Source organism: Sturnus vulgaris, chromosome 2 (genome assembly GCF_052056855.1).
Source record: "Sturnus vulgaris isolate bStuVul1 chromosome 2, bStuVul1.hap1, whole genome shotgun sequence".
Taxonomy (NCBI): domain Eukaryota; kingdom Metazoa; phylum Chordata; class Aves; order Passeriformes; family Sturnidae; genus Sturnus; species Sturnus vulgaris.
Window position 1 is genome coordinate 92811594 of NC_142244.1, and position 25680 is coordinate 92837273.

At 42.6% G+C, this 25680-nt stretch overlaps 1 protein-coding gene across 1 annotated transcript in view; it reads left to right on the forward strand.

The window, feature by feature from the left end:
- The window catches only part of SH3RF3 (SH3 domain containing ring finger 3), a 244115-nt gene extending 220600 nt beyond the window's left edge, over nucleotides 1-23515 (forward strand). The window contains exons 9-10 of the mRNA XM_014885074.2: nucleotides 10284-10621; nucleotides 20275-23515. Of these exons, the coding sequence (XP_014740560.1) occupies nucleotides 10284-10621; nucleotides 20275-20443 (507 nt within the window). The 3' untranslated portion in view covers nucleotides 20444-23515. The remainder of the gene's footprint in view (nucleotides 1-10283; nucleotides 10622-20274) is intronic.
- The last annotated feature ends 2165 nt before the right edge of the window (nucleotides 23516-25680 follow it).

Genomic DNA, 25680 nt, shown 5'->3' on the forward strand with positions numbered 1-25680 from the left:
CTGCTCTGGGAAGATTGTCAGATATGGCAAAGTAATCATAGTACAGGACCTTGAATAGAAGTCGTGATTGCTTAACTGATAGGCTACTAATTCTGTTATCTTTATAGGCAGAGACATTCCAATCGACCAGGATCAAACTGAGGATGGGACAATTCTAAGTTAATGTTTGCCCACTCTGTTTTGCTAAAATGAAAATAAGAAAGCCTGCCAGTCTGTCGATCAACCCCTGCAGTTCTGCACCGTTATCTGACTTGTGTAAAGGGTTTTTCATCTTCATCTGTGGTAGGCAGGCTCAGAGATGGAATGACAAAGCTGTCATTTCTGTTCCAATGCAGTAGTGATTTTATCTTTATATAGTTTCCATCATTTTCAGATGTGTAATATATTTGCCCAACATCTTCACAGAAGCATTTTTAACTTACATATTAAAATTGACCATTTCTGTTCATTGGTTGGCAGTTTTCACCATTTATTTCAGGTCACACGGGCTTCTTCTGTATCAGTCAACTAGCTGGCAGAGTGAAGAGGGGTATGCTATGTATGTGCTGTCATTAGTAATTATTTCTGCAGTAGTTGCAAATGAAAACACCAACCAGATGTCACTGCCTTATTGCATGGCACAATCCAGACATGCAACAAATTTGTGTTCAGAGAGCACTTGAGGTTACAGATGTGAGTCTGTGTGTAGCCTATGTGAGATTCTTCTCACTGACTGCATCACTGATATTACCCTACTGTCAGCTCTGGCATAAAGCATATCCTCACACATCTTGGGTCACCCAAATCACTTTAAACCTGACATTGGAGCTAAACGTGTTTTGTCTCACAGTTGGGATAGAATGAGGCAATGGAGAGCATTGGCTTGGGCAGCACACGTGACAAGTGGTAATTAGTTAAATCAGTGTAACTCAGTTGCATTTCATTACATGATCATATCTGCAGGTCATGTGGCAGGGAAAAAGATGAGGGCTAAGCCGACAAATGAAGGGAAGGTAAAATGGAGGGACAAGATAGCAAAGTGAAACCAGGGTTAGTACAAAAGTGAAAAAAAAGCTGCAGTGCTGTTGGCTCCCCTTCCCTGCTAATGCCCTAGTTATTCCCTTTTGTCAGCTCTGTTTCTCATTGCTGATCCTTCTTGCTCTTCACTTTAATTTAATAAAGAGGAATTTTATATTCCTAAAGACCTTGTTCTTTAGGGTATTTGAAGAAAATGAGGGGGGAGGGGGTTACGTGTATTTTTTAAGCAGAAGAAAGATTAAACTAGGGAAAAGATGAAGTATTCGTTTTTGCTGAAGAGAGGATGCTCTTATGACATGTGCTGCCAAGATTTGAGAAAGAAAGCTTTTTGCCATGGCAAAGCTCTCTAGTAATTACAACCCAAGTGTTGTGGCATTTGGAAAGCGACAGTTCCTTGGTGACTTTACCAAAGAAATTGTCATTTACATTCTTGGTCATTCCTCTGATGCTAACAGCCACTTTCTTTGCAGTACTTTAAAATTATTATGGGTTTCTTCTTTATTTTTTTAAGAGCATACTTGATCAGTTGATCTTCATGAGAGAAAACTCCTTCAACCATCTTAGTGTGTCCTAGGAGTAATTCACAGTGCTGCTTGGATATATCATAGGAGTGAAAATGTCTGTAGCACAGCTGACAGAGGAGGTTACAGAAACCTCAGCTGCTTTGCTTGCAAAGCTTATGCACTTCAGTAATTGATCACACATCAGTGTGCAGAACAACAGTTCTGTCCCTGTGCAAGAGACATCCCAGTGGGGCCTGTGATGCCCGTAGGAAAATCGCTCCTGTGACTCCCTGCACTCCTCTGTGTGCTCAGAGGCTGAGCTTCTCTTACACCTAGAAGAGAAGTCACCAGCCTGAGCGTGTTAGTAATATCACTTGCTTTGTTTGGGATATGCTGTCATGATGGTAGGAGGGAGTAGGGACAAGGCCTGATGTTTTCAATGCATGAAATAAATCAGAAATTTTTGGGGAATGCTCAGATTTGATGCTGTGATAGCTGCCAAAACATGAGGTCAGCCTTAAGAGAGAGCAAACTTTTCGTGCTTGTGGCTTTGATGGTGTCGAGGACCTGCTTCTAAAATGTCAGACCATCTGAGGACCCTCAGGGCTCCTCTCATTTCTGTCCCTCACTCAGTCCAGGCTGCCCCAGCAGCAGTGCAAAGCCCAGATAATTTTCAGAAGTACAAGCAAGAGGAGCTTCTGCTTTGGTCCTCTCTAAGCCACAGTCCATGCAAGTGTGATGTATTCTGTCAGTCTCAGCTGACTCCTATTCCAGCTAAATGCATCTTTTTGAAGTTGTTTAATCCTTGGAAGGAATTATTTCACCGTAATGAGTATAGACACAAATTCTGGCAATTTTGCACTGTCCACTGACAGGCCTTTTTTTTCTTCCAATGGGGAATTGATTTTGAGAGGAGAATATACCTCCTGTGATACCTGATTTTTCCACAAGAAATCTTCCCTCTGAGTGCAGGCCAGCCAATACAATGTAGTTTGTTGGAAGTGATGAAATTACAGCCTGAGGTGGCACAGCTGCTGGAACAAGATCAACCAAGCGGGAATAGATACATCAGGGATAAAGCACAAGCTGGCCTCCACTAATCCAAACCATTTACCATCATGTTTATGCTTTCCATAAAAGTACAAGTGTCACTTGCCTGTCATTTAACAAGATTACAAAGGAAGCCCAAGCAATTTTAACTCTTTGCGTCTGAAACAAAATCTATCCTTCATGAATGGGTAGAGCCAGCTACATGTAAGACTAAAGTATATGGAAGCACATTGTGACTTAGGTCATTGATGCTCTTTCATTCAGGTGTTCAGTGAGTGAGGTTGCTCTGGCTTTCTGCAAAATGTGAGTGTTGCTGCCAATGCTTCCCAGAACCAATAAATCGTTTTCACTTCCTTATGAGAGACTAGGAGCAGCAAGCTAACCAGGCAGTCTAAATCATCTTATTTAGAAACATTAATTTTAAGTAGTTCATCTAGCAGTTAATTTATGTGTACATCTTTTTCTTGTTTCAGAATCCTGTGCTACCAGTCAAGCTGTGATAGATTATCCTCTAGTTTGAATAAATGAACCTAAAGTTTCACAAGAATGCTCATGGTCTGTCCAGCTCTTTTGCTTCAATTCTCTAGAAAGTGCAGTTAGTCTATCACAGTTGATCTGTATTAAAACAAAGGTGTAACATTTCTAGGTTTCACATTAGGTTAGGTCCTCAAGACACAGTGTATCATAGTGTAGGAGATCCCCATGGTAGCTGCAAAGGTAGTGCAATGTCAGGTTAGGAAGCAAACCGGTATCCAAGAAGGAATAGGGCCTTGTCAGCCCTGTTACTAGTACTTTTGTGGCTCCTTGGTGCAGTGTGAGTGCAGCAGCCCTTGATCTGTGGTTTGCACAGCAGAGATGGAGCTGAGAAATCCAAATTGCAGTCGCAGGGCTGTGAAAGTGCTCTGGGGTTGTGATTCCCAGCCCTTTGTGTCTCTTCCTTGGCTGACACTGCATCCTGATGGCTGCCTTTTGCCCTCTCTCAGACCCTTGCAGTTGAGGAAGTCTCTGAACAGCTAATTTCCCAAAGCAGAGAGGGTACAGGGGAGGGCTTATTCCTGGTTTCGTCCTGTTTCCTAAGCTTTTGCCAAAATACCTGAATTTTTTACCATAGCAATAATTCTGAGAATGTTACTGTTTTTATGGTCTCTTTATAGCGAGGTGGAGTTACCCTGCGTATGCTCTAAGTACTATTTCATTTACCTGTTGGGATTTACTGAAGCAGAGTTTGGATTCATACCACTGTTTTAATAGCCCTTGCTAGGTCTGTTCTCCATTAATTTGTCTAATCCCTTTTGAACCTCTTCATACTTTTGGCTTCCACAATACTATGTGCATGAAGTCTCCATTTAATTATGTGTTGTGTGAAAAAGTGCTTCCTATTTTTTCGTTTCAACCATTTGCCTGATAATCTCATTTAGGTTCCCCTAACTTCTGTACTATGGGAAAAAAACAATCAATTTCCCAAGTACTGTCTCCTCAGGAAGGGATTTTGTAGGTCAGTATTTCCTGTCAGTTTTCTGCTTTTCAGGCATGCCCAAAGTATATACTTTATGCCTTTCTATGTAGGCAGTGTGGTGGGCAGGAGACTGGAGCAGAGAGAGGAGATCTCAGTGCTTTGAGCTGAACTTCTCTTCCTCGTTGTAGGATGCTTGAAATCCAGTGGATTGCTGAGCAGAGAAAGAAGCTGAATGTCAAATGTACAAGGATATCAGGCCTACTCCTTTCTTTTGTGTACCATACTTCAAAGGAAAAGGTGGACTAAAATTAGGACTAAAACACATTTATCTCACCTTAGTTCTAGGGAGGGTGGCTGCTTGGAACTAAGTGAAAATGTCACACAGGCTTCTTGAGACCCATGGTTTCATCACCTCTTTGGTGGTGTTCTTGCATTTCAGTTTATCTGTACACAATTTTGAGCTACTTCATCACAGCAGTAATTTTCAACTCCCTGTGCTGTGTTTCAGCCCTTCCTGCGAAAAAGTAGCACTAAAACTGCTACAATATCAGTGGAGCAAGTCATCTGTCCCTCCTTCACCATTAACACTGCTAGAGTCTCTTTTACCTTCTGCCTCTTGAGTGCTGCAGCCTCCAGGAAGCTTAACAATAGCTGAGACTCTGCTTCCTCTTCAGTTGTTGGTTGTTGGTTTTTTTCACTTTGAGCTAGTCTTTAACTTTGTTCCAGTATTTGAAAGATCTAATATTCCATCTAAATTGAATATTGAAATATATTTTTGGATTCCCTCTTTATCTCTTTTTGTAGTCTCTAGAGCCTTGCATCCGCCTCAGTTCTACAAAAGCACATGATGAAGTGCCTATGTGCTTTGCTGTATTGGGACCTGAACATTAATTTCTTATTCTCAGTTTTGTTTTCAAAACATTTAAAATTCCCAGTTAGGTCTTGCAAGAAATTTTACTTATTTTCCCCTGTTTTTAGTAGTATCTATCTTCAAATTAATAATAAAAAAATATAATATTTTGTGCACGTGTGTATGCATGTTGCTGTCATTTGAATTTGAAAGCTAAAGATGCTATGATCCTAAAATCCTTTTTGTTTCTTGGCATGTAACATGTACACTGAGATTATAATAATAGGCTTGTGGTCAGCAGCAGTTGTCTCCATTAAAAACTAAATCTTTGGCAAGTTTTCCCATACAAGATATGATACCAAAATAGTCTTTCTCTAAAATCAGAAGAAATCCTGTAGTAAATAGTTGCCGTTGTCTTGTCAGTATGTCATCAATGCCTCATGAGAGATAGTGGCAAATTTCACATGATATATACATATCCAAAGATATTCCAGACCTGAAGCTTCCCTTTGAGATTATATGGGTTTGGGGGGTTTTGGCAGGGCTTTTTGAATGATTATCAAAATCTCAAGTAAAATAATTTTACAGATTTTAAAAAACTAGATAGCGTTTTTTCCTCAGACACATAATCCAAAATATGACCTACTGTTTCATCAATCACCAGAAGCCATGTTGGAATCAGAATAAAAATGCACTGTTCTCCAGCCACTAACTTATATTTACTCAAACAGGCACTGACCAAGTTAAACAAGCAATAAAAGTGGTGTTTTGGGGGTACTGACTGATAGATGAGTTCCTGATTTGTGAGGGCATTTGAGCCCTCGTAGGGCTCAGGGCAGCATTTAAGCAGTTTTGTTTCTTTTTTCTTCGTTTTTAAATGAAACCTCTTCTTCTCCCTCTGGCTCTCTTATCTATTGATGAAACTGGTGTTGCATGAGAAATTACCTCATTTCAATGACTGGAGAAGCTTTTCTATCAGCTACAGTAAGGTTTCCTCATTTGTTTAATGAACCTGGATAGGTGGAAAATTAAGTATTAGGAGCTGCAGAGGAAGACAAAACTAAACCAGAATGTTCTGTGTATTTGGGTGGTTTAAAAAATACATCTGTATTAATATAGCCAGTACATGTAATTGGTATTTAGATTATGGCATGATTATTGCTTTGCAGACAGGGGACTCTGTTATCACTCAGTCATCAATGAAGTAGCTGCTCTCCAAGCTCATCTCATCTCTGAGGCTGAAAGAAGAGCTAGTTATTATCTTCAAGTGAGTTATTAATGAGGGGAAAAATCATCCCCAATTACTGTGAAGCAAAATATTTCAACATTTACATATCTCAGATTTTAATTTTGATCTAACCCTTCGTGAGTTCTTCAGTATTCACTTTTCCAAACATTCTCACAGTGGCTTATCAAGAGGAACTTGCACCTGTCCAAGTGCTAGCTTCCCTAAGGATACACTGCAGGGTCACAGAAGTGCTGCCCGTCCCATCCTTGTGCTCCTAGAGACTGATTTCCTCTGAGGTTCCTTCATGCTACACCATAGGAACAGAGCCTCCACTGTCAGCTGTGCCAGAGAAAAAGTTCTGACTTGTCTATACTGTCTATGTTCCCAGACCGTTTTTGTGTTTTTTTCCTTAACTAGAATCAGCCTGGAATTTATCTGTAAGGGCTAATTTTGTTCTTTTGCTTTACTTTGAATTCTTTTGAAATTAATGGTTTGGAAGTTTTGACTCTGAACGTCCTAGAATAAAACCTGGGCAACACAAAGGTGATGATTTAAATTCATATAAACATGTGGGCAGTTACCAGGAGATGGGAGAAGTGCTGTCCACACTGTGAATCCATCCATCAACACAGATGCGAAGGTCTGACCTTGGCAGATTCAGGAGATAGGGATGTCAAACACAGTTTGCAGTCAATTGGAAATGTAGCTACTAGACAAAGAAAACTCAATAATTACACAGCTGTTTTGGTAGATTACAGATTTCCTAGAAAACAATAAAACAACCATCTGTGAATGGAAAAAAAGAAGTAAACTATCTTTTCTTAAATTCAAAAACATTTCTGAAAGTCATCAGATATGTCCCCTGTAAACTTCTTATCTCTTTTCAAAACCAACACAGTCTGTAACAATTGGTGTAGATTTCTCTACAGCATTTATGCCCATTAATGCTTCATTGATTTACAGTGAAACTGCTGAAGGACTGTCTTGAATAGACATATAAATATTAATTTCTTGTGAAGGATGGCTGCTATTACACTAAATATTAAATGAATTCATAATACTTGGACATTTGCAATAAATCACTACTGGGACTGCATAATAATATCCCATTCCCTTTTTTTATTTTTTTTTATATCTTAAAGCCATGGAAAAGGGCTGGTTGCTCCCAAAGAAATGTAGAGCTTTGTAACACTAGAGTCATTAAGGAATTCCCACAGCACAAGGAGGAGTATCAACTTAGTGCCATTTTACAGACAGAGGAAGGTATGTAGTGGTTTCATTGAACTGCTGATCACAGAAGGTTCAAACCCAATCTGTTTCTCATGAGAGACATCACAGTAAATTACCAGTGCCTGACAATCCCTCTTTTGCTTGCAATGCTCTGAGCAGCGTCAGCAGAGGGTCTAGCTGTGTGATACCAGAAGGCTGAGAGCCAGACTCAAAGGGAGAAGAGGCTGGACATATTGTCTAATCTCCACAAACACAACGTGCTTGGTATCAGGTCACCTCTAAGTATCTCACTCAAGGCCAGGACTTGAAGGACTCAGGTTTTGACTAGGCATAGCAATTGAATTAAGTCATCTTCTCTCATCAAGACCACAGATCTTAGTTTCAAAAGTTTAGTAAATTGCTCAGCAGGGGCTAAAAATCAATTCTTTGTTTTTCCTTTTATTGAAGTAGAACAAAGGACAGATCAGCAAGTTCATTATAGTTCTGTTTTCTAAGGGATAGTAGCTTAAGAGTAGAAATTTATGCCAGGGCTAACGCTGTAGAGTGGAAGCCGTTCTTGTAAACAAAGCTGTATGACTGTCAGACTTATCTGCTTTATAATGTGCAGATGGGTGTGAGGATATGCACCTCCTTCATTCCAAATATTTTTGCTTCCGTGCCTTAAACGATCTAAGTTGCAAAAGGTTTTTCTAATGAAAATTTGCCAAGGTATTTAAATTAGAAGCTACCACATAGGAATATTAATTGTTCGTTATACAGGGCTTTAGTTCACATAGTTATTTTGCATTTGCAAGACTGCCAATTAAAGAGGCTCAAAGTGCTCACTGCGGCACAATAGTCGTTTCCCAGAGCCCCACAATGGCTATTGTATTCTGTCACTGACCTTTGGGCACCTTCAAATGCATATTGACACAGGATGCTGGGATCATTAGAGCTATTGTTTCAGTGTGCCACAGGGAAAAAAGAGTTTTGCAACTTCATGAGGAGCTTTAAAATGTTATATAATGATGACAGCAACAATATTTCTTAATTAGACAGTTTGAAAAAAGCTGAAGCATTTTTTCTGGTGTTTCAGGTGAATTCCAGAATGCACATTTTTTTCCATACAGTTTCTTCCCCTCAGGGAAAGGACATATTTATCAGGGGCGTTTGGTCTGCTTTTCTATTGTTTCCAGGGGAACTGAGTTAATTTTTTTACCTGGTGGTGCCATATAGCCAGCCTCTCTTAGCTTCCATGGATTCTGCCTGGGTGAACATCTTGACAGGATGGATTCTTTCATCCTGCAAGTGCAAAACATTCTTTTAAAACATAACCAGTTCAGACTTCACTCTTCAAAAATCAGTGGACTTTGGCTCTGTGACAACAACTGTGCTTCATTTTATCTCTTCTCTGTCTTGATATCTAAGGTATTTCTGTTTTCTTACCAGTCCATGACAGTTAAAGAGTGCAAACAGGAACTTTGGAAGCAGAAATACCAGATACTCCAAGTACATTTACTGTAGTAAATTCAAGCGTCTTCTAAAAGATTGTATTTATTTTATTGTAGCCTTTCTGTTCTTTAAAGCTGCCTTGAGAAATTACTTCAGCAGTCAGAACATAAAAGAGCATAATTTTAAACCTTGTATGGGACATTTTGTCTACAGAGACTAAATAAATTACTGGTTTGTATTTCCAACTAGTGTTTCTACTTGAGTATATAGAGAGAGTTTCTGTTCCATAAGTCTTCCCATTTCTGGGTTTGATTTTATCCCGTGGGATCCTATTATTGAACAAATTATCAAATAGAGCTGAACTTCACAGCCCTGAGCCTCTGAAGATAGTTTGGGTAATGGCTTGCACTTCTGACAAAAGAGGAAGAAATCTAATAGACCTTTGCAAAACTTCTTGTATTATTTTTTTAAAATGGAAAAATTTACTGCACAGCATTGCTGTTTGCACCTCTAACCTAGTGTTGTGCAGCATGTACCAGCGGATGGCCAGTTTCTATACACAAACATCTAGCCAAAAAGCTTTCAAGATGAAGGACGTAGTATTTGGTATTTGTGTGTGCTTGAGGATTTCTCGCGCTGTTATAAAATCCAAAAGGTTAAATGTGTTTCCTCAGGAACGCAGGCTATGCTTTTTTTTCCCATTAATTGAAAGGGAGCTGTTACCATCTTTTCATTTCTCTGTGTCAGAAACCCTTGTCGAATTTTGAAACCTCCCATGCACTGCCACTGCAATTGCCAATTATGAATTCTGTGGTCTGTCTTCAAACATCAAGGTGATACCTTTACCTTCAACTCATGAGGGGAAGTGACCCACTTCTGGGAGGGAGACACGAATAGTTATTGCTATGTGATTCAGGATGTAAAGGGGAGCATGTTCTGGAAAGAGCTGTTAAACCAGATTCTCTGCCTCCATTCTCCCTACTGTAAATCTGCATCAGGTAGTAAAAGAGGCAGTAATGATGAATGCTTCTCTTGCAGTGCGCTAGGATCTGAAATCTCTCCTCAGCCCATTGTGCTTCCCTGCAGAGGTTTTTAGCCATAGGTTCTGATTTCTTACTTGTGGGATGTATCTCTATTGAGGGACAGGATTCTTCTTGAAGAGAGAGGGCAGCACTCTGCTTGCTGTCTTCTCTGCATGGGAAGTTTGTATCTTTGCTGTACCAGTGTAGCTGCACTCTTTCTTTCAAAAGGCACATGATCACTGCCTGGATAGATTTGAAAATAGGGATAATCTTTGCAGTATGTTTGGTCCTTACTCTACTGAATAAGTTGAAGCCCTTTTCAATAGGGAGGGATTTTCATGGGACCTTTATTATAAAAAGTTCAAGTTCTACCTAGATCCACCTCTGTGGCAGTTTGGAAAGATTTCCTGCCTCACACATTGAGGTTTTCCAAAACAAAAGCAAAGGGAGTTGGTATGTCTGCTCACTGCCCATGTTTTGTTTGGTTCCTTTGCAGAAGGAGAAGAAGAGTGGGCTGTTGAAACTTCTAGCAGGAGCATCAACAAAAAAGAAGTCACGCTCCCCACCATCTGTGTCCCCCACACACGACCCCCAGACAGCCATTGAAGGAGTTCTGCAAGGAGCAATGGGGCCTGAGCTGTCCTCTCTCTCCAGTCACGGCAGAGCCGGCTCATGCCCTATCGAGAGTGAAATGCAAGGAGCCATGGGGCTGGAGCCTCTGCACAGGAAAACAGGCTCCTTGGATTTGAATTTTTCCATCCCTTCACCTGCCAGGCCACCCCTCTCTTCCATGGCAGCTATTCGGCCAGAGCCCAAGCCTTTGCCCCGGGAAAGGTAAGTTGTGTTTCTCCTGTGTTCCCTGCCTGCATCCACAGGGAGCAAGTGGAGGAGGGATGAAAGTTGAACTTTCCTCAAGGGTTGTTGCCGTTTTGGTGTTCTGTGGATTGACTGTACATAGCTCATCTGTCTTTTAGGAAGACAGGGCTTACATGCATGTGTCCGTTGAAAATTGTTTGCTACACCGTGGAGGTTTAAAGAAGTGTTTAAGAGCGCCTGTCCGTGACACTCCACAGCCCTGGTCTAAATGTGGAGGACATCAGCCCAAATGGTGTAAATGCTGTTGGCAAATGCCACATTTTAAATGGGATTCAAGTATTTTAACTTAAGGACTTGACATATTATGTCCCATCTGGACATGTCCTGTTCTGTAATACCAAAGAATGTTTCAAATTACACTTGTTTAGAATACTTACAGATATAGCCATCTTCAGTGACCTGTTACCAAAAAACGTAGCTCATTTCTAGACAGGGGTGTAACCCTCTGTGATTCTGGAGTTCATTGCAGCAGCCTGCTCTCCACCTTGGTACTTCAGAGTAACTGACTTAGCAAACCTGAAGAAAGAAGAATAGGAATTCCAAAATACAAAAGCAGGTGAAGAGAGAGATAATTGATCAGAAAAGAACTGGGGGTTGCGGAAAAGAGATAGGTCTCCATGTGCAGGGTCACACTGGCTTCAGGTAAATGTTTTCTACAAGACTGCAGCTTGAGGACTGAGAAGGAAATAGATATTACACAGCTACAGTGCTGTTGAAATGCTTTTCACTCAGAAGGTGATTGAGGAAAATATGTTTTCTACGAAAGCCTTGAAGAATTTTCAAAAAGCTGCTCAAGGAACACCCTTAAATGGGTATTTAAAACAATTTTGAAATAACATTGAAATCACAGAAGTTGGAAAGAAACTAGTTTTGTCTGAGTGTATGAAAGAGGCTGAAGGGAATGGACTGGGCAAGGCACCCGACCCTGAATCCTGTTGAGATCATGAAGCAGATGATGGGACATTACAGGGACATACAGGACCATCCATCTCTTATATAGCATTTTACTGAATGCAGGTTGGAATTCAGTTGAGAAGGTGACAGTGACACCATAACATACTTAAACTTTTCTAAGGCATCTGGGTTGTTACCATAAAACCTCTTGCTGAGTAAACTGTATACAACCAACCCAGCAGACACTAAGTGGATTGAAAATTGATTCACTGGCATCAAATCTAACTCTACATCAGAAATCACTAGAAAATGGTTATTAATGTATGTAGTGCAGCCCAACAAGAGTGGGATCCTGAACCTGAACTGTCGGCATAAAACCTTTGCTGTTGCAGAATGAGGACTGAAGTTGGAGGTAGGTGTTGGTACAGAGCTGATTCAGCTCCTGGTCAGGTGAACACGGAGTAACAGTGTATTTCAGAAGAGGCAAATCTGCCGCAAAGTGAAGCGGACTCAGAGAAGCATCATAAGAAAAATGGAAGATTTAAAACGACATACTTGCAATGAGAGACACAGGGAGCTCTGGAATACCTGGTAAAAGACTGTAGGGATGGCATGGTAACAGTCTGTAAGAGATATAAGAGACTGCAGTCAGGACAGACGTGGGAATATTTTTACACTAGATTTGGCTTTTTTTCTGAAAGAGGTTCAGCTTTTGTTCAGGTGCAGCTGTTAGACTTGAAGCAGAAATAAATACAGGCAAGTGCTTCAGCATTGTAATGAAGGCAGTGAGAATAGACTATTGCAGGAGTCTCTTGCTCTTAAAATCCATGAAAAAGTAATTTAGTAAAAGGAGTGAAAAACCAATCCCTATTTAGGCACACTTAATTTGGTCTACATCAGTTCAGATTAATGCTATAAGAAAAGTTAAATCAATATAAACCAGATTTAGCACGAATGTAACTAAATCAGTGGGCTGCTGCACCTTTAGTTAACTGTAACCATGAAGAGAAGCTGGGGAGTACAGCCCCTGACATCTCCAGAGCTGGATGTTAATATGCTGCTCTCAAAGCTTTATTGTAGAGAACTTCAGACACATTATTTAATATGCCAGGACTAGTCCCATACCTTACAAATTTCTCAGTCCACCTCAGGGTGGTCCAGATAGGGAAACATTTAACTGATGACTATTTTAAGTGGCAGAATAGAACCAGCGAGACAAAGGTTACCTGCATTGTCTTAGCTGTGCTGGAATCAGGAGCAAATAGATTTAGAGTGCTAAAACTGAGTAAATGCTTCCAGCTGTAGTATATGGTGATAAGGAACTTTGATTTTACGTATTTGGATTCCTGAGTCTTAAATCTGAAAATAAGCTGTAATTGAAGTAACCATAATTATACACAGCAGGCAAGATTCTTTAATTGATTTATGAATTAAATTCCATATCATTGGTGTATCTGCATTCCTTAACTGATCATATGGGTCTTTTCATGTCCATAATGGGAATTATTAATTACCTTCATGCACTAGGAAGGATAATGCTTAGTCCTGGAATAATCTGAGCAGATACATTAAACACTTGTCTGCTAGAAATTCATCCCACATCCATCTGTGCTCATTAAATCATCAAATTTCTCAGAAGTACCAAATTATATTTTTTTTAAAACAAATTACGGTTTTCAAACCACTTGTTCTTTTCACATCTGGCAATGGAGCAACTTGCATTCAACGTCACTCAGCTCCATATTTTGCTTGTTTGCATTTTGGTGCATTTCATCTGCACAGTAGGAGCAATTCTCTGAGAAAGAAAAGGGAGGAGAGGGAAAAAAAGGTTAGATAAACAGATTCAGATGCTGGAAGAAATTTTTAAAAGCTGCAAAGCATTTCAGTACACTTAGCTGTACTTGGCTTTCTGTCTCCCAACGCCCATCTGTGCACACAGAAACAGAGCACTGAAAGGTTGGAAGAAGTAGCACATTCCTTAATATTTACGGCATTCAAAATGAGGCTCATGCAGGCAGCAGAGCACCGCTACTTTTCCTATAGAGGTTGGCTTGCAGCTCCAGCACTTGCCACATCCAGGTTACTGATCAAACCCAGTGCACCAAGAGGTGCATTAAAGGGCTCTGATTGCTTGCAGCTCACTCACTGTTTAAGGAATTAATTGCCTATTCTGCTGCCTGACAGTGCAGACCCTTCTGGGAGTTGCACCCAGGTAGACAAAAAGGTGAAGCAAGTATCACGCTATTGGCAGTGCTGTTAATGTTTATACTGTCTTTTTTTGGTTGGCTGGTTGGTTGATTGGTTGGTTTTTTGTACATAGAGAGGAAAACAATTTTCTTCTTCTTCTTGATGTTCCAAAGCCTGGCTATAGATGACTGGATTAGGAAGGAAATTGCTCCTAGCTCTCTTGTCATTTAGCCCTCATATTTGTCTGGTTTGCTGGGGTAGTCAGAGCTCATCTCTGCCTTCTGGGTGTAGTTTCCACTACCAGTTTATAAAACCACATTCCTTCAGATGCTTTCTGCCATAAAGCATCCAGCAATCCAAGCAGCAGAGCAGAGAAATTTCCCAGGTGGTATCCTTGTCATTTGATGTGGCACTGATTGATCAGGCTGTGTGTGCCCCACACACTCTTTTCCACCTACTGCTCCATCCAGTTTCTGCTGGTGCGAGAAACAGGACCAGTACAGGGACACACTGTGCTGGGGCAGGCACTGGGCCAGAGCCTTGCCCACATCCCACCAACGCTGTCGGCTCACAGGAGGGGTGTGCTGTGTGCCTGGCAGCACCAAAACAAAGTACTTCCCTTGCCACCCCCTTCAAGAAAATGTGACTGTACATTAAGCAAAACAGGAGAGTTGAGTGTGCGTGTGTGTGTGCTTGAGTCATGTTCCCCTCGCTGCCTGGCACTGTTCCCAGAGGCGAACCTGAGTAAAACATGTCACGCGTTGTTGACTCTTTTATAGTAACTGGCACTAACTCTGCTGTGTTATATTGTGATAAAGCAGCTGTGGCCAGACTTATTGTCACGACTGGCATATCTGTACTGTGTTTCTATGGTTTTTGTGCAGCCTTCAACCAAGTTATAACCACAACAGTGCTGCAGAATAAGATGGGGGCAGTAAGTTTGACCTTTAAAATAGATCCCTCTATGTTTCCATGTATCTTTCTACAAATCACTACCACATTAGAAACTGAGCTCCCAATTCAAAGAAGCATTCAAGCATGTGCTTAATGTCCATTGACTTCAATTTTGCTGTGCTCATATGTCTTCTTTGCCAAAAAGGAAAGCAGAAGAAGGGTTCATTTCATTCCTGGAAAGTGATACTAGATAAATGACCCAAGGAGTAATTTCTGACTGGACAGTGACATGTATTCACATGGTTAAGTGCTTCTTTGAGTAGGGATACCTGCCTTAGGACTGAGGACCAACCACCTCAGAAATTGAATCCTGAGATACTTCCAGCAGAAAGATAGAAGACCCAGCTGAGACTTCTAAGGCTGCTGATTCAGTCACCATACTATGGAGAAGCAGGTTTTGGCTTGTAGTGTGCAAAGGTGCCTTGCAGGTCCCTGAAATTTGCCGGTGAAAGGATGAAAAAATAGAGTTCCACTGGTAAACAACAGCAGTGATTAACTGGGCTAGATTCTCCATTGGCACTGATTATCCATTGCCTCCAAAACCAACTGTGCATCTCTAATGCCTAAGAGACCTGTTGGAGTCGCAGGACTGGACTCATGCAGCCTGTCATTAGTGCATGATACTTTGAGAAACGGGAACTTGCATTAAGCATCCAAATTCAAGCATTCTAAACGGGATCAGATTGGAGATCAACCCTGCTGATCTAATTTGCCTCATTGCGCATTTTCTTAAGTTGCTCTAGTTCCATCAGTGTCCTGAGTACATTCAGTGAATATTTTGGGGTTTTTTTAGTGTCCATGGCTGAGTTCAGCCATTTATTTCTGATCAGTTCTGATCAATGCTGTTCAGTGCCTGCCTGCACGCTGACAGAGGGCCTGTGTGAGTCATTTAGACCAGACAGGACTCCTACACAGCCAATGTGCATGAGATGAGTCTCTCTCTGTGGAAAGTGTGGCACGAGGCTTTACAGCTGAAGGAGTCAGAGAAGCCACTTTCCCCACATCTGCACTACTCAGTGCATTTCGTCATGGTCACTTGCTAGAGATATTTCAACCTCTGCAAAAGGTGGGGTGGCTCCCATGTCAGAGCCTTTACTCACATCCAGAGCACCATCTTGTGCACTAAATGAAACAGGCATCCTACAGGAAAAATAGCATGCAATCGTATAATAAAAGATTATGTTGCAAGGCAGCAAAAGTAAAGTCATGGACAATTTTATTTGACTTTTTCTTCATCTCAGATGCATGGGTGTAAAACACCCATGTTCTTTTAAGGTTGTAGATATCTTTATGTATCTACACACATGATATTTTTAATCATTTTGCTTCTTTAAAAGAAACAAAACCAGAACTTCCATCATGTGACATCTGAGGTTAGGAGTCTTATTTGCACCTTCCAGATTTCAGTAGTAGTATCAAAGGGAGGGCTGGGTGGGAGAGGTGTTTCTTTTGGCTGTGAAAACAAATGCTATGAAGATGGGACAGGGGGATTGCAAGGTCTTTGCAGAGGACAGACCTATTCCCAGCTCAGTGAGATAACTGCTGCCAGAGTGCCCATCCCACCCTCAGCCCCACTGCCAGCCTCTACTGATTCAGTCACTTACTTCTTGGGATGCCATGTCCCTGCCCCAGGCTCCGTCCTACCAAGGCTTTTTGCTCTCCCAGACTCAGCTCAGCAGAGCTTTCCCCCATCAGCAGCCATACCCACACCTTCCATCCAGGCTTCCAGTTTTCATCACAGTCACGTTTCTTCCTCTGCTCCCAGTTTTTCTCCCATCAGCCTCCTTCTTCCTCCACCTCATCCCTTATTTTACCCCATTCTCCAGCTCCCCCATCCCCTGACCTTGCTGATCCTACTTGCAGCCTCTTCTCATGTATTATATCTTGTGCACCAAGGACCCTTCCCAGGCCTCTGCCCATCATGGACAGTAGCCTCCAGGGACGAAGTGCCCAATCCAAGGATGCCACAGCAACCAGCAGTGGGCATGTCCCAACATCAAGTCTGTCCCCTAGGAGAAAAATACAAGAGGGGCCCAGTGATAAGAAAGGAAGAGACATGCAGTCTCTGAGGTCCCACAGAGCTAGGACAGCTTGGAGCATGAATCAGCAGAGATTTTACTTTCAGTGCTCATACAAGCCTAAACATGTGCCATTTTGCAGTGGTTTGAATGTTTTTAACCTGGCTGAGAGTGGGTGATTTTCTGAAGGAACACCATCCTTGACAGACCAATGGGACCACAGGACAGGTCTTTGCTCCCATATATAGGACCTGAGAGCAGTTTGTGGAAGTGCTCATAGGGGTCCTGCTGGGCTGCAAAACCCCTCATATCATTCTTGGAAGTGATGAGGCCATTGGGCTGTGTGTTGGACCCTCACCTTGATACAGCCAACTGCTTTAGAGAATTTGGGCCAAAATGATTAACATTTGGCAGAAATGTAACTATATAAGAGAGATTTTCACAATTTACAACAGAAAATACCAAATATTGTTAATAGTGGTCAAAGGTGGTTGCCATACTTGTCATTATAATTGTTGCCCAGCTAATTAGCATTTTTGAAAATTGGTAATTTAGAGGTGGAATGTGACACAGACAAAATTGAGAAGACTGAGATCCATCTGAAGTGCCAAGCAACAGTTTGGTATAGAAAAACCTACAGTTTTATAGCATCTTCTCGAAAAGGGGACAAAAGGGGAGATATAAATAGAAGCATCCTGGACTGCCTTTTTGGGAGTGAGGGAGGATGTCTGGGAGAAGAGACCTTTTCTGCCAAAAAAATACGGGTAATAGCTGTCCTTGCAATTCCATTCCAGAGGATAAGCGAGGCTGAGGTGCCACCTGGAGGTGCGGAGGGGCGGCACAGCTCCCTGTGCCGGGACAGTGCCGGGATGCTGCCCCTGCAGCCCCCAGCGGGCTGCCTCTCCCAGGCTCCGCTTCAAACCTCTCGTGGGAAAAGGCATCGCATCTTTTCCCATCTCTCACAGAGGAGTTCTTAAGTGATTTGCAAGGTCTTTCGTAGCTAGTATTTTGTTATTCTATAAAAAACCTCTTTGGTACTGTCTTGTGAGGTACTGTAGCTAATTAAATTTAAACCATAGCATTTAGGGTTTCCCGAGTGGGAAAAAAATGCCTCATTTCATAATGCAGTGACTGAGATTTATTTTTCTAAATTGCTAAGAAGATGCTATGTAGAACCTCTTTTATGACAGTGGGTGCATTCCTGTTGAGTGTGGTCACCTGTCTCCTCATGTGAACCATTTAGGGACTAGTAGCTCATCACTCTGAGGATGTAGTTTTGCTTTAAAAGGATGTGTCTGTGCTTTTGCTATAACAGGAGTTGCTGGCAGTCCCAGCTGGGTCTTCAGAGTGACCCTGCCCAAGACACCACCTTTTTCTGAGTTTCTGTTTCCTGACTTGCCAGAACGGTCTGTGAATGCCTCCACAGCACTCAACTAATGTTGAGGTCCAACCTTTTTTTCTTTCTCAGGGCCTCTTGAGTTCCTGATGCAGAGCTCCAATGTACTGTGATTGTGCATGAGAGTAGTGAGATCTGAAATTTGGCATCATCTTAGCTGAAATTGTTCCACTCTGATAATTTAATTAATCAACACTGCAGCAGAGTGTTTGAAATAATGTGTGCATTCATTTGCATAATGAGTGTAATTGGCAAAGCTTCGTATTATAAGTGTAGCAGTTCCACAGATGATAGCTTGATAGACCATTTTCCTGCACACGTTTCAACCCCTGTTATTTGCTTTTCCACAGAGGAAGGAAGTGACAACTAGATTTATTAACTAAGGTACAGAGAGGATTGGCAAATTTTTGATGGCACTTTAACACATATATTTTTCACGACTGTATTGCTCTGTCAAGATAAAAAAGTCATAGTCAGGTATTAGAACAGAACCCTTGCTCCAAATGGAGTTTAATCCTTTTCCAAGTAATGGGTTGTTTGGCTATGGAGATGTCCAGACATAGCTGGTATTTCCAGTGTTATGCCAAGGTGGAGTGCCTAGTTTCAGAACTGAAGTCACTAGGCACCTGAGCAAAGCCTGCAAAGAAAATGAGTGACTGCCACTGGAGAGCCCCTTGCTTTGGTAGTATTTCACTGAGGATGGCTTCAGGGTGTGGTCCACAGCCTCCAGGGCATGTTAAAGTCCCCAGGGACAGGATATTATCTTAAATAAATATTCACCTTGTAACAAACAGGACTCAGGCACTGGTGGCCAGGCAGCAGTTGTGAATATATTAATTCTCAGGAGATGGGCTTGAGGTAATGAATTGGCAACTTTTAACTATCTTACTATATTCATTACTTTGCAATTAGCAAGACAGTTATTGACTGTTAACCAAATGCCAGATAACTGCAGAAGTGCTGAAGGAAAAAAAAAAACAACCGTGCAGTAGAAATACATTCCCTCCTCTGCACACAAGTGCATCGATAGAAAATGGCCCAGTCTGTGCTCTCAGAAGGACGCCTGCTGATAAGCTCTGAGTGCAGAATAGCTGTATCAGGCTCAGACACATCATTACTTCATTGAAATGAAGTGACACTTGAAAACTAAGTTCCCAGAGAGCCCTGTGAATGGTTCAGGACTGGGGCTCCCCGTTGGTTTGGAGAGTGCTTTGAAAGTCACTTGATACCTCTCCATTTTAGCTTCCCTTCCAGGTTTGAGGGACCCAAAGTACATTCTCAAGAAACATTATAAGAAGAAAAATGTGAACTGCTTTAGCTAACGTCTACTGGTGTCACAGGCAGTGCATTGCAATCCCCATTTTTCATCATCAGTGGACAAGGGAAGAGAGCGTATCATTTGTCTGGACTTCTGTAAGGTCTTTGACATGGTCCCTCACAACATCTCTCTCTAAACTGGAGGAGGATGATTTCATGGTTGGACTGTTTGGTGGATCAGAAATTGGTTGGACTGTCACATCCAGAGGGTAGTGGTCAATGGCTCAATGTCCCAATGGACATTGGTGACAGGTGGTGTCCCTCAGGGGTCCACAATGGGACCAGTGCTGTTCAATATCTTCATCAATAACATAGATGACGGGATTTATGTGGTTGACACATGGGCTCTGAGCAACCTGCTTGAATTGAAAATGTCCCTGCTTCTGACAGAGGGGTTGAACGAGATGACCTTTAAGGTCCCTTCCAGCCCAAACTGTTCTGTCATTCTGTGATGTTATGATTTTTGGCTGGAGCAAATGCAGAGCTGAATAAGATGTAACAGCAGAGATGCAGCACTAGGATAAAGCAGCCAAGTCCTGGCACAGGCTCAGCACACAGCTAGGAGCAGGGACACCATGAGTGGTCCATCCATTTGACAACACATTCCTGCTTTCATGGACTGGCTTCAGAGTACATCCTGGTCAATTGTCCAGCCAAGCCGGCCAGAAATTCCCATCTTACTCAGTTTTAGTAGAAAATGTAGCTGCATTGCCTACAACTAGTGTTTGAAAATGTAACTTATAGATATTTCCAAAAGTTTTTTTACCCAAGATCTCTGGTACTGGTGCCTAGCTGCTCCCATTAAGTGCAGATTAACCAAGTCTTTGCATATTTTTTTCCCAAAGGTACCGCGTTGTGGTCCCATACCCACCGCAGAGCGAGGCAGAGATCGAACTGAAGGAAGGTGACATTGTGTTTGTGCACAAGAAACGGGAGGACGGCTGGTACAAAGGGACGTTGCAGAGGAACGGCAGGACGGGCCTCTTCCCCGGGAGCTTTGTCGAGAGCTTCTGAGGACGAATCGCCGCCCATCTCAACTGAGGAGCTTTCAGGGGAAACTGCATAGCACAAGAGACAGCAAAGAGAAACCAGACTGATAACCACTGCCATTTTTATTTCCAAAGACTTCCCCCAGGCCCTTCAGTCTGCAGCTCTGGAGACACAGTGCCCCGCTGTGCTCCCGAGACCGTGTGCGGTGCATACAGTGGTATGTTGAAGTAGTGCCTTCCACCTGGAATCACAGACTAAAAGGATGCCCATCTGGACTGTAGTAACTAAACTCTGGCTGTTAACCTTTTGTGTAAATTATAGAGAAGATATCTTTAAAAAAATTAAGAGGAAAGCTGTTATATTGCTGTAACTTATTTGTCAGAGCTGCAGTGTTCTTATTACTGGCCTATGCAAGACAGATTTGAGAGTTCAAGGAGGTGTGCTAGGAAGCTCTTAAACTGGGATTTTGTTTTTACCAAGGGAAGAAGAGGGGAGGGTGGAGAAAACCCCAGCTAAAGATCAGTGCATCATTGTGCAAGTAAGAATGAGGAGTCCAAAATGTTAATGTCATGCTTTCTATATACCTCAAAGATATGCTGCGCAGGTTTGTTGGTGCGTGTTGGTGTTAAGTACTCAGAGTGCCACATCACCCCGTGTCCTGGCACTGCTGCCAGGGAGGTCCTGGAAGAAGCACGGCTCCACCATTAAACTGTGGTTATTTGAGCAGAATCCCTTTTGCCTGTCTTCTGCCCCTATTATATGCAGCATGGATTTTTGTCCTTCGGTATCACTTTCCATTGCTTTTTTGTACGACGTACCTTTTTACTGTAAGAATTGCTCTACTTTATATATATTCCTACTAGATCAGACATTTCCTCTTTTTCATACATCTGGTGCTATTTTTTTTAATTGTTAAAGATTTGGTTAAACAGAGAGGCTGCAACAAGATTTACATTCAACATATGAAATTAGAAACATACCTGAAGATTGAGATCAGACTGCTTGTTCTTGCATCATAGAGGAAAAGAGAAAAAGCTGCATGGTCACCGATAAATATACCTGGGGGGCTGCCTGTGGAGCACACACATGCTTGCTCTCTTCTACATATTTAGAGTGGCTGAAGACCCATGCTGAAGCACAGCATTCTGTCTGGAGAGTGATAATGACTCCAGAATTGGAAGTCATTCCCAGAGGAGTCGTTTTAATTGACTTTTTCATGGCAATAAGAAGAACACTGCAGGTTCTAGCACACACAGGGACCATGGAGTTTTCCTCTGTCGTTGCATGACAGAGATGAGAGCTGATCTGTGACAGCAGTAATTAGTGTTATAGAAATGTGATTTCTTACTGTAGAAATGTACAGTTCTGGAGACTGTTGGATTTCTTAACGTCGTCAAGCTACAATACAAACTGTATCAGGCAATATAAGCTTCCATCTACCAGGGACTTAAAGGTGCAATAAATGCAAGGTGAGTTTAGCCAGTAATTTGTATGAAAAAGAATGAGAAAAAAAGTCATAATGCAGTTGTTGAGAGTATTTAAAAAGACATCGGCTCTTGAGGAGTGAATTGTGTTGAAAGGCCTTTCATAGCTGTATCCATATCTTGCCTCTGACAGCAGCTGGCTGTTTGCCAAAGCCCACATGTGGTGGGTGTTTAAAAGCGTGTTGGAGGCACTGTAACCTGGAGATGATCTTATTAAAACAAAGAGGCCCGGTGGGTGAGCATCATCATTGCGTTACCGGTATTTCATATGTGAAGGTGTAAGTTTTCATTCAAGCCGTGTGTACCAGTACATATCAAAACCCATGTAAGTGAGCATTCCTGTTTAAGTTCAGCTCTGTGACTTTGTTCTCTGTAAAATGAGTTCTTCTTGCTGTCACATGTTAACAAACCGATTTCAGAAACACAGTTCATGGCCAAGTATAGCACCTTCAAACCGGGAGGCATCACTTTCAGGGTGTTTCTTTTTATACTTGATGTTGCCGCATTTGTTAATATTCCAGATTGTAATGAGTCAGTCACTAAAAATTTAGTTACTGTTAAGAGGAAATTGCCTTTTTATAACCAATAAGACACTGAAGAAATGTCTTCTGGAAAGACTTGCTTGAGATTAGAGCCATATCTGTTGCATTTATTTGGTCCAGGTCAGAACTGGTGTCACTGCATCTCAAACAGTAAACTGCACAGTTAGGCAGTCAGCAATGCCAAAATTCGTGTTATTGATTCCAATAAAAATTCTGGGTTAGATCTGTCAGAGATGAGATTTTTTTCTGACAACTTACAGTGGTTAAAACGCTCTTAAAATTCTGTTCCATGGCTATTTACTACAGTCAGAAAAATGAAACAGGATGGCAGCTTGCATACTGCCTATTCTGTTTCGCCAGGTCTAAAATGGTTCCAGATTTCTACCAGTTTATGCTTAACTCTAAGAGGACAAAAGTTGGTGTGTGAGAGGATCAAGGAAAACATGCAGATGTCATATCATTAAATCAGTGCTTTAAAACATATTTTGCAAGGAGGATGATGGCTTTTTGAATGGTCAACGACCCTTCCAGTCATACCTTCTTCTAGGAAAAATATGGGGGGAAGGGGGAGGAGGTGTTCTATTTTGACAGCAGCTGTTTCTGGATCCTCTTTATTGCTTATCACAGTTTGGGTTACTGAGTAATCTTCTTGGACAAATAACTTCCATGCCAGGAGCACAAGTATTAAGATGAACTTAATACAGCCCAGTGATACAAAAACATGACCCAGTGCCATTCAGAAAGTCCTGAGAGAGGTTTGACTCATACTGTGGTCTGGTTTTTACCTGTCATGCCAGGAAAAGAGTGAGGAGGGGGCATCTCCATCTCCTGCAACAGGGCGGGGAAAAGGAAAGATTCCTTCTGGTGGCCTCAGTTTGTAAAATGCCAGGTTTGTTCTTCTAGAAATGGGTTCAAGTAATTGAACAATTCCATTGAACTTTGCACAGCTCGAAAATGTTTTTGTTATACATGAATGTTAACGTGGTTTAGGAAATGTTGGCAGATATGAGTACAAATGAACTACAATGACTGTGTTTCTGATTCTTTAAATAAAATAAGTATTAAGGCAACTTGACTGAGGTTTCTCTCTCTATCAGACAACAAGGTGAACAAGCAGTGTAAGTGGCTCAGAGGTTTGCAAAAAAAATAGGGAAGACTCCCTTGCAAACCCCGTAGAAATTCCCACATAAATAAAAACCTGTTAGGGGTAAGAGATGCCTGAACAGGAGTCAGAATCTCTGCTTCTTCTTTTGGCACATCTGGGATTTCTTCAAAATCTTGAGAGGTTAACAACTTACCTGTGGAGAAATGTGTAGGTACAGAGAGAGAGTGGGTACAGGCCAAGAAGAGGCAGCAAGGTGGCAAGGGTAAGGCTGTGGCAGAGAGGTAGGAGGGGATGTGGAAGCAATAAATTGGCAAGGAAAAGAGCAGCCTCTAATAGTGTTAATGGACTTCAAGGATGCTCTGAGGTTACCTGGTGGGCTGAGCAGGTTTGTAGGCAAAGGAAAACCACTTTTCTCCTGCCCTGAGTAGGCTTGGGCATGGTGTCAGCAGGGCCCATGTGTCCTCTTGTGTCCTTCCTTGGCAGCATACAGCCAAGGAACTGCAAGAGAGGGAAGGAGCAGGTTGTACCCTGGGCAACTGAATGCCCCTTAACTCAGGTGAGGGGGTGTAAGCCCGTTTTTGGACAAGGCCTGAGATTTCCATTCAGCAGCACAATGCAGAGCATCTGGAGGGGAAACATGAGTCCGTGAGTAGGTTTGGATGTGTTTGCCTTGATTTGGCTGGGAGACAGCTCTGGAAGAGGCACCCACAGGTGGTGATTCTTTGCACAGTTAGGGAGCACATAGGGCAGGGATGAGCAAGGCACAGCTAACTCACCAAGTCATCTGCATGGGAGGTGACACGAATCTCTTTTTGCCCCAGCTGGATCCTGAGTCAAAATTCTGCAATGTGGGAAGCACTAGAATTTACATGTGGGCAGGCAACACCTCTCCCTCTGCTAGGCCTTGCTGGCTGGCTGACAAGGAGTGTAGTGCAAAACGCTGCACAGAGAAGCCTGCCAGCTACTTCCAAGCTGGTCTGGTGTGCCAGTCCCCTCCACACTTTGCCAGGTCCTGTTCCTCTGGCATTTCTCTGTTCTCTGCTGCCAGCACATACCACACACTTCACCCAGCCTTCATACTGCATGTCGCTCTGTGCTTCTGCTCCAATGCCTGATAGAAATTTAGGCCATGTTTTGAAAGAAAAATAATCATCATTAAATTGTTACACGGTTTGACTGTTCCTAAATGCTCATGGAGAGCAGAACCACCTGGACAACATCTGCAGGGTTTTCCTGCAGCCAAAAGCTCTTCCTGACATCAGCAGCTCCTTATACATGGTGAACCTGGCAGCTACATGGCTTGGTTAGTTGGTGCCAAACCAAATAAATGAGCTGTACTGGAAGGAAAGCCAAGAGGTGCTACAGTCTGGAGAAGGCCCTGTCTTCGCGCCCCAGCCTTTCATGTAGCAAAAATAACTTTCCAAGTGGTCACAGATGTATTTCCAACCACTGAGACATGGGTGTCTACCCTCCTTTCAGAAAACCACTCGATTTTTCTCAGCCACCAAGCAGCACCACCTGCGCCACGGTGCCACAAAGGGGCCACAGGCCAGAACACTGAAGAGCTTGTGCCAAGGTGATCCCTTTGCAGCGTGTGCCAGCCAGCCTGTGTGAGTCCCCCACGTTTACAGTACAGCTCAGTTGCAGGTGAGCCTACCTCTACTTGGGTCTCTTTGCTCCCTAAGGAAACTCCAGCAGCCCCAGGGAAAGACAGCCAGCATCCTGCTGACTTGACCAGGGAGTCAGTGAAAGCTGTTTCCAGCACAAATGGCTATTTTGCACCAGCTAAGATGCAATGCAGTGTTTTTGCAAAGGCAACAGGAATGGTCTTGCACACAGGATTATGAGTTTGGGACCTCCTGTGTGACACACACGTGTGTGGGTGTGCAGAAAAGCCCATGAGCCAGGACTGCTGCCGGGGGTGGGGCTGCACCGGTGCTACCTGCCCACCCCTCCCAGAGAGGGCCCTGGAAAGGACACGACTGGGTTTAGTTAAGGCTGAGCATCCCTGGGGGAAATGCCTTGCCTGGGGAAACCTTGGGTTGGTCAATGCCATCAGTGCTGCACTCCAGCAGACGACAGGGTGAGCAATGGGGGAGCTGCCTTTGGTGAAGGGGTTGCTGTCATGCA